The sequence below is a fragment of the Poecilia reticulata genome, linkage group LG13 (genome assembly GCF_000633615.1).
Source record: "Poecilia reticulata strain Guanapo linkage group LG13, Guppy_female_1.0+MT, whole genome shotgun sequence".
Classification (NCBI taxonomy): domain Eukaryota; kingdom Metazoa; phylum Chordata; class Actinopteri; order Cyprinodontiformes; family Poeciliidae; genus Poecilia; species Poecilia reticulata.
In genome coordinates, this window is record NC_024343.1 from 10,195,275 (window position 1) to 10,204,797 (window position 9,523).

The 9,523-nt window shown below is 39.9% G+C and overlaps 1 protein-coding gene across 1 annotated transcript; it reads left to right on the forward strand.

The window, feature by feature from the left end:
• The first annotated feature begins 421 nt into the window (after positions 1 to 421).
• ccnl1a (cyclin L1a) lies at positions 422 to 9,296 on the forward strand. The gene is made up of 10 exons (XM_008425327.2): positions 422 to 745; positions 975 to 1,049; positions 1,954 to 2,063; positions 3,782 to 3,902; positions 4,090 to 4,154; positions 6,328 to 6,427; positions 6,547 to 6,651; positions 7,105 to 7,355; positions 7,495 to 7,593; positions 7,716 to 9,296. The coding sequence occupies exons 1-10, from the start codon at positions 503 to 505 to the stop codon at positions 8,155 to 8,157; spliced, it is 1,611 nt and encodes a 536-aa protein (XP_008423549.1). The 5' UTR covers positions 422 to 502; the 3' UTR covers positions 8,158 to 9,296.
• The last annotated feature ends 227 nt before the right edge of the window (positions 9,297 to 9,523 follow it).

Consider the following 9,523-nt stretch of genomic DNA (forward strand, 5'->3'; position numbering starts at 1 on the left):
GTTTCCATGTTACACATAAGTAACTTTTTTAAAAAACCATTTCAAATAAGGAGCGTATCGGATTTGGAAACTAAAACTGCTAGGAATAACTAAAACTTTCAAATAATACTTAAGAAAAAATACATTATACCTTATTTCTTTTTTGTTCAAACAAGGGCGCCCGCCGATTAAGTTTGCATAATGTTATTATATTAAAACTTACGTCATGTAATAACTTCAGTTTTTCAAATTAGCAGCGCTGATGAGGAGAACTGAATTCTAACACAATGTTAAATGCATTTATTTTTAAATTGATTTTTTTAAATATATATTTCGCCACTTAGTTTAAGAGTAGTTGTGGGTTAGTGACATTTAAGCATTGAGAAACTATTTTCTTCCATCGCGGATGTGCACAGACGTTTGCGTCGCCACAGGGCGCTGACGTACAGTGCTTTGTCACAGTCTCGCTTCTCAGCCGTGGTGTTTGTCGAGGCTGCGTGAGCCGCTAACAGCCGAGTGTCCGATGAAGATGGCCGCAGGTCCTCTTTCTGTATCTTCTAACGCATCTAACAACGATGGCATTCTCATCGGTGACAAAGTGTACTCGGAAGTGTACCTTACGATAGACAACTCGGTGATACCGGAGGAAAGACTATCACCAACTCCGTCTATGCTCGACGGCCTCGACCTGAACACCGAGACCGACCTCCGTATCCTCGGCTGTGAACTGATTCAGTCGGCGGGTATTCTTCTCCGGTTACCCCAGGTACAAATATATATGTATATTAAAGTCCACTAAGTGGATGTTGTTATGAAAGTTATTTATGTAAAATACGAAATATGTTTTTTAAAGGTGCGGCCTAGCTATTAGCTTGCTAACTTTAGCCTTTTGACGTTGGCGTGGTGGAATTAAAATGGCGGCGGGCCATTGTGCAAGGTTAGGAAGGTTTACATAAGACCTGGTATTAATAACATGGCCTATCTTTTTCTCGCAGGTGGCCATGGCAACGGGACAGGTCCTTTTCCATCGTTTCTTCTACTCCAAATCCTTCGTCAAACACAGTTTCGAGGTAAGTTCATTCAATTAGCTGAGTTCTTCAACCTCCCGAGATGACAACTGAACGTTATAGTGACGTTCAGCGGCAGCCATATTGTTTAAGGTTTTTGAAATCCACAGCGGAAGTATACTTGGTAGATGAGGACTAAAAAGTGAATCCGAAAGTCTTAAATAAAGGGGCTCAGTTCATATATTTGACGTTAATATTTAGGCTCGTTCTTTTTATATTAATATGAACTAATAGTTAAAAAGTAAGGTGCCGATATGTAGTAGCACACTAGTTACTGCACATGACAGCTAAATCTGAGTCAAACAGCGCCGATTTTAACATATTGAAAATAGAATGGTTAATGGCCATCAGCTTCAAAGTTGATTTTCTGACCACATTTTGTTAACATGTTATAACCCATTCAGATATAGAGCTTGTGACATCTTTCTGGCAGATATTTTGCTTAGTATTTGTACATAGATGTTAAGCACCAACTAGGCATTTAAACTCATTTTGCAGAAAATGGACATCAGTTAATACATTTATATTGTTCTCATTCTCATACATTCATATTGAACATTTATATTGTTCTCATTATTCATGCTAATAAGCACATTGTTAACTTCAGGTGAAAGAGTCCAAAATAGGTTTTGTAATGCATGATAATGTTACCTAGCTATATATTGGTCAAGCCATTTATTAGGGGTTGCCAACTAAATATTCTCAATTTCTAATTATGGAATTTGCTCAGCTTTGATTGACAAATCAATTATTGAAAGAAAACATTACCTTAAGTAAATAAGTTAAAACTAGCTTCATTTACAGTCTGAACATGTTCTGAAGCTGTCTCTGAAACGCATTCACAAGTTGCATCAAGAAAGTAGATATATTTTCCTTCCAATCTTTTTGCGTCATTATCATCTTTCAGATTGTTGCTATGGCTTGTATCAACTTGGCGTCTAAGATTGAAGAAGCACCACGGCGAATACGAGATGTCATCAATGTTTTTCATCACCTCAGACAGCTAAGAGGCAAAAAGTAAGTATCAGCCAGAAATCTTAACCATTCTTGTAGATTCAGCCTTTTGTTACATGGACAATATGTTGCACTGCATTTATTCGGTGTAGAATGTCGTCTGTTGATTTGTTTTTAATGTGAAAGTGCCCTTCTGTTTATCCATGCACTCTAAACCATCTTAAATCTTTTCAGTTCCAGCCTCACTGGTAGTTTCAAACTGTTATTGTCTACATGTAACATCAATTTGACCTTTAAAGTTTATATTGGAAAATGGAAAAAACTAAGAACAAAAATTGAAAAAGAAAAAAAAAAGCACATTTGGCTTTGTAAAGGATGAGGCACTTGTACTTTGCCTCATTTCTTTATGTCACGATTCTAGTCCTTGGCATTAACTTGGCTTCTTTTTTCCCTTGCAACCAACTAACAGCGACCAGCTACATTTACCAAATCCTGGGTGATGTGGAATGGTACGTAAGATGAAGCAGTCGGCATGACAACCATGATGCGAGGGGGTCTCTGTCGTCCCCCGAGGCCCATCCCGCCCCCACCTGTGGGAGACTACCATGGTCTGAGCCACCGCGGGGCACTGGGATCGGGGATGGCAGGTTGGCCGAAGGTCCTTGGCCCGTGGGGCACCTTGAGGACTCCTGTGGTTCAGTCTTAAGCTTGGGGGTTCTGTCCGTCAAGCTGTGGACCATGGGGTAATGTAGATTTCTTCTCTGACCGCTTCTCACCATGCATTTTTGATTGTCCAAAGAAAAAAAAATTTTCATTCATCTTCTATAACCCATGGCTTCTACAGAAATATCTTCTTGTTTTTAACTGATCCCTTGGAATCAATGGTAGTTTTTTGATGTTTTTTCTTTTTTTTGCCTTAAAGTGCATGCAGTTCAATGAATGTAATTATTTTTTTATTTCCCACTATAATTTCAAATCCTTAAGAAGTGATAGTCTAGAGACTCCTAGAGCTACTTTTTAATGCTCATCTTTATTTGGTTTAATAGATTTAAATTTTCTGAATATATTTTGCCTTGCATGTCTGAGTGTAGCATTAGTTTCCTGTTTTTTTTCTTTGACATCAAAACATCCTTATGAAAATATGAAAAGTAGCATTTGATGGCACAAAGGAGGGGTCAGTCGCTTTACTGATACTAATGAAATTAATTTCAGGAGTCATTTTATAGCAATTTTTGTGACAGAAATTGAGGGGAGTATGTTTAAATCAGAATACACCAATTTTTCTTTTTACAGTTTTTTGTTTCAAATAAAATCTTAGTATATTTGCATTACTTCTATATTTGTGTTTTAATCCAAATAGATCTGATGAGTCCTATAGCTTGGGTTGTCCAATACACATTAGTGAACATTTGTTAGCAAGCAGTATTTCTAACAGTAAAAATCAACAGTATTTCTGGTAGATTTTCCTTTGGTGAGATTCTAGTTCTAGTTTGGAAATGTTTTTCTGCCTTAAAATCACTGATTATAGTTGAAGTTGATATTTCTGTTGAAGCGATGGTTTGAGATGATCATGCCAGGGACAATCCTCCAAGCTTTCACTGGAACCACAAGAGTCCACAAGCCCCCAGCACACTGTTAGGCATGCAAACAGTGTAACTTGTTGCTTAAAGTTGGTTGGCAAGGGGGAAAAAAAGTGCAAGAATTCAAAAGGGCACTTTCTCCTTCATACATTTATAGTGAAAGGGGAACCACTGTTTGATTTTGAATTTTGTATGAAATAGGACTCCAAGTCCATTGATACTTGATCAGAACTACATAAATACCAAAAACCAAGTCATCAAAGCGGAACGACGAGTCTTGAAGGAGTTGGGCTTCTGTGTGCATGTCAAGCATCCGCACAAGGTGAGTTTAAAAACAAGATTCTTTTTATGCAATGTTGGGGAAATTTATTTTCATTCAGGTAGACAGCTTCTGTTTTTAATTTTTCACATTTGGTAGAAGTAAGAACTGCATTAGACTATTGACTTTCTCTGTTTTGTGTTTGAGCAGCAGACTGTTCTGTTAACACATGATCTATATGTGATTCCAGATTGTCGTTATGTACCTTCAGTTCCTGGAATGTGAGAAGAACCAGACACTAGTCCAAACGGCCTGGTAAGTTCATGTACATGTCCTTAACCAACTTCCCCACAGCAGCAACACTAGTCAGAACTGTAAGAAGTGCTGCCAGACCTGGGCTTAAGGTGGAGCTGAATTACTTTCAAATGATTGAAATTTCTGGCATATTCAGATGCTCCACATAAAATCCAGACAGCCCCACATGCCAGTAAAATTATATTAAAGTCCTCATGTTGAAGAGTTGCACATTTGAACCACTTTCAATGTTAGTTTTGCCCAGGTCTGAGAGTTACACTTGATCACTTCCATTAAATCCTTCCAACTGTTATTTTCTATTCTTAAGTGATTTGCTCATTTTTGGGAGGTTTAGCAAGTTCTTGTACTGCAAACGTGCTAATTGCCTCACTTTCTAATCTGCCCTTACATGTGAGAGTGTTTATTTCCCAGTGCCCAGGGAACTTGGTTTAACTTTGTCCTTTCTCTCTACTCTTTGATTAAAGGGTAGTCCATGCTGGTAAGTCACATAAAGAACCTCTGAACTCTGCCTCCTCCAACCACATGACCTCAGGAAGCTCCCCCTTTTGGCTGGCTGCCCTTCTCCTGACAGCCAGTCCCAGTGCAAGATTCACTGAAGGGGGCGGGCCTTTCCCAACAGCCAGCATCGTCTTGTTTTCTCTTGGGTGTCCAAAAGGATTTGTATTTTTTGGTCTTGCTACACAGATTCTCAAGTGTAATAGCTCTCTTGTCAAGTAGTTACAGATAGGTTATCTTGTTCTAGTTTACTTGCATTTAGAAATGAAGTAAACTCAGTCAGAACAGAATTTTGTTTCTATTGGCCACATTACCTGCCTGTTTGTTACATTTACCAGTAGAATACTGTGTCTTGTCCCCCACTGACATGGTGTCCAGACATGTGTCTGTTTTACAGGCTGATCCGGTTCTCGGGTTTTGGCTTCAAGGACCCGTCTCATCCTCGCAGCAAACAGAATCGAACGGCCATGCGTTTTCTGTAGTAGTGCTAAAAGTATTTTCACGCTGGTCAGTTTTTAAAGGCAGGTTTGAAGGAAGGAAAGCTTTGACCACTTAAGGAAGATCTAGTTTTATACAGCTTAGAAAAAAGGACATCATTGTGACGCTCATAACAGCTTTACAGTCGTATCGACTCGCAATTAGTTGAGGCATAATTACTTTGTGGTTTCATTTGGTTAGATTAGGATTACTGAAAGATTTTACCATCATTTTTCATGACAAATTTCTACCTAATTCCATCATTAGTACGCCTAATTCACATTCCAAGCAATGCCGACTCTTCCATATTCCCAAATCATTGTTCTAGACAAACTCTTGGCATATGATGCATTTTGCAGAGATTTCAAATGCATATCCAGTGTAAATGGAGCAGATATTTCCACAAAGTGAAGTGGATGCCGGCGGTTATCACCTATAGGAGTTTATTTCAGTTCTTTGCTTGAAATCATTCACTGAAGCAAGACATGGTTTCAACAATGCACCCTAAATCCACATAAACCAACATGATAGTGAAAAACTTAGTCTCCTCATTTGAGTACATCACAGGGCTTCTGAATCATAACTTTTACCCCGCATGCCTCCACACACACCATGCTTTTTTCTTTCAGATCCAACCATCTGAAAGTGAAGCTAGCTTTACTTTTTTTTTTTTTTCTTCATTGTCTTTGCATGTCTCCCTTGTTAGAGAGCATGTGTTTGTCTCCGTCATCATCAAACACCCTGGAAAGTTAAAATTTCTTGGATGGTCATCAGTCTTGTCTTCATTCTTTCTGTGACATGCAGCAGCTCCATGGATTCCCCGGAGAGAAACGGACAAAGTTAAACACAACAATAAAGAGATCTTAATTTAATATTGTCAGTTATTTTTAAACTAAAGTAAAAATGTATCTTCTGTACGTCAGGGTAATTACTTTTATATGGCATCAGTGAGATACAATTACATTGTGCAAGTCTGCTGAAATACTTGCATCCAGTTGTGCTTGAACCGCAGATTCTGGAGTTTATAAATTTTACTGATTTCGAAAAAGAAAAAAAATCTGATTATATGTTGGCAGTAGAGATAAATGTTGCAAATTGATATTTAGTATGTAGTTGTTTGGTGCTGCATGATTGGTTGACAGTTGGGTTTGTGTAGCGACGATGCTATGTTTTTGTCTGTGTGTTCTGGTTGTCCATCTAGGAACTACATGAATGACAGCTTGAGGACCAACGTGTTTGTGAGGTTCCAGCCTGAAACCATCGCCTGTGCCTGTATGTACCTCGCTGCCCGAGCTCTGCAGGTGAGACGACATGCGATCAGCTCCTTCACCCTGCTTTTACTCCAAACTCCATTACAGAAGTGATGAATAATTCACAGCATGGTGCGAAGGTTTATAGAACTGTGCGCTTGTTTTCCCAGATTCCCCTGCCAACCAGACCGCATTGGTATCTACTGTTTGGAGCTACTGAAGAGGAGATTAAAGAAATCTGCATTACTACCCTGAAACTATACACCAGGAAGAAGGTAATTATTTTGAGATGTGGTGTGATAATCAGGTGGTTCATTTTGAGCTACAAGAACCTTTTAGGATATTGCTGCTAATGCTTAAATACAGTATGTGTTTATTTAATTGAGACAAAGTTTGATGTATTCTATTACAATCCCTGTAGATAAGCGCAAGCAGAAACCAAAGCAATTTAAGGAGAGAAACCACTGCTCTAAAATCTTGCAGTGTTCCTATAACAAGATTATTTTATTTAGAGTTTTTTACTGTCTGAATGCTGTCCATCAATCCCCATTATTCATTCATCCATTTGTCCTTTAGTTTTTTCCCCTTCATTTTCTCTCCCATCCCCTGAATCCTGACCTTTGTGGAAACAGGCCTAAAAAATCACTAAACATATCATGATCTATAATGTGAAGAATGCTGCAATTTGACATTTTGGCTTTTAGTAAATTGAACTGTTTCCTTTCTAGCCTAATTATGAACAGCTTGAGAAGGAGGTGGAGCGACGGAAGGTGTTCTTGGCAGAGGCCAAGCTGAAGGCAAAGGGCCTGAACCCGGACGGTACGCCGGCGCTCTCTGGCATAGGCGGCTTCTCTCCGGCCTCCAAGCCCTGCTCCCCCGTGGTGAAGGTGGAGGAGAAATCCCCAAACCCCCAGACTATGAAACCAGTAAAGAAGGAGCCCGACAGCCGGACTCAGGTCAACAAGAGTCCACATAACGGGTAAGAAACTTAACAGGTTTATGCCAAGAGACTCAATATTTCTATGAGTCCCTTGGCTCATAGAAAGCCAAGGGACTCTTTGATCGTAAAAACGATCAAAGGTTGATCGTTTTTACTGATCAATCTGTTTGCTCTGCAGGCTGAGGAAGGAGGTAAAGATCGGCAGGACCAGTAGGAGTGGAAGTCGCTCTCGTTCAAGAACACGATCACGGTCCAGATCCCCCTCTCATCGCAGACAGTAAGTTTTATTTCGGTCTTCACAACCATTCTCGTTTACGTCCACACATGTAAGTTGTGTTTATTGTAGCTGATCAAAAGTTTTAGCTGCAGATAAATTCTTGTATGTTCTTGTGCTTCCAGTTACAACAGCAGACGCAGTCGCTCAGGGACGTACAGCTCTCGGTCACGCTCGCGCTCTCACAGCCGCAGCCCGTTGCCTCATCGACACCCGCCCTCACCCCTTCTCCCTCATCTCAAGTCGAAGTCCAGTCACCACGGCAACAGCGACTCCAAACTCAGCGGGCGTCACAGCAACAGCGGGGGCGGTGGCTCTGGTCACAAGAGGAAGCGCACCCGGTCTCGATCCCGCACTCCAGTCAAAGCGGACAGGGACAGGGAACGGGACAGAGAGAGAGACCGCTCTTTTGATTTCTCTTCAAAGAAACACAAACACGAGCGGGGAAGCGGACATCGCGACCGGAGGGAGAGGTCTCGGTCCTACGAAAGGGACAGGGAACGCAGCCACAAGAGCAAACACCATGGCGGCAGCGGACACTCAGGACACAGCCGCCACCGGCGCTGAGAGACACACGGAGACGAGCCCTGGGGCTGACGGTCACCAATGTTTGACACAAATCAAAAGAGTTGGACACATTCTCTTAATTATGGTCATGTTAATTTAATATCCATGTCAGGAAGTAGAATATTTGCAAATTGTAAAGGCAATAATCGAAAGGGTACTGTTTGTTGCATAAAAAAATTCTTAGGTGTGGGGGGGAAACTGTCGCCAAATGATGCAATTAAACAAGTGTACCATGACTGGGAGAACATGTCAAATTTGAAGGTTTGAAATATTACATCCTTTAACAAATAAGTCATGTTTATGGGTTCAGCTTTTCTTCTTTTTTTTCCTTTTATTTTGTTTTAATTTAAATTCAACAAAGGTATAAAGAAACCATTGATGACGTTTCTTCTGGTCCAGTAAAAATTCTTAACCTGTCTTGAGTCTTAAATGCAGCATCTGCATGGACAGATATCCTGAGTACTTAACTCTTTGTCAGAGTCAGCCTGTCGTGTGGGAAGCCCAAAGTGCAGCAGTGAACTCCAGCATGAAGTGATGATTGTTGACCTGCTGGAAGTGACTCCATGCAGATGAGGGCAGCAGCGTGACCTCAGCCTCCGGCCTCTCTCCATCTGCCTGTGTTTTCCTCTTGTCTCACCAACGAGTGCACCCCTGCCCGACTACCCAACCCTAATCTTGTTTTTAGTTTTATATGTAAAGTTACAAATTTTTGGAAAAAAAACAAACATTTATTTACAGTGTAAAAGCTTTGATATCCACTGACGGAATGTGAACGCTTTGATTTATAGAAGCGACCTGTTCAGTGGAGGGATTGAATGAGTAAATGTAAAGTAAATGTTATTTAGGAAAGATCAATAAGTTTGCACATTGCAGGACTAGTGGGCAGTTTTTTTTATGTTTTTTTTTTTATTGGAAAGGTTTGTCTAAAGAGAAACTGGTGACTTTCATTTTTCTTGCTCTTTCCAAGCAGGAAAAGCAGACAATTAAAATATATTTTAGGGTTGTCAGTTTGTTGCACTGGTTTTTAGTGTGCATGTCTTCATGTCCAATTTTTATTCATTAATAAATGAGGAATGCCACTGACCTATGGTCTTTTTGTTGGGTTAGTGCTTCTTAATAAAGAACTGTTATGAACAAATTGACACTGGCAATGTCAATTTTTTAAATATAAAAGTCCCTGCATGGTTAAAATTAATTTTGGTGATGTAAGGTTGTACAACCAGACTTCTAAACACAGTTTTGGCTTTTCAAAATGACTAAAGTCATATGTTCAGTTTGGTATTAACCTAAATTAATCAGATTTATATATATATAAAAAAGCTTTTCTTTCATCCACCAGAGGGAGATATAGTTTCAGAATAGCTGT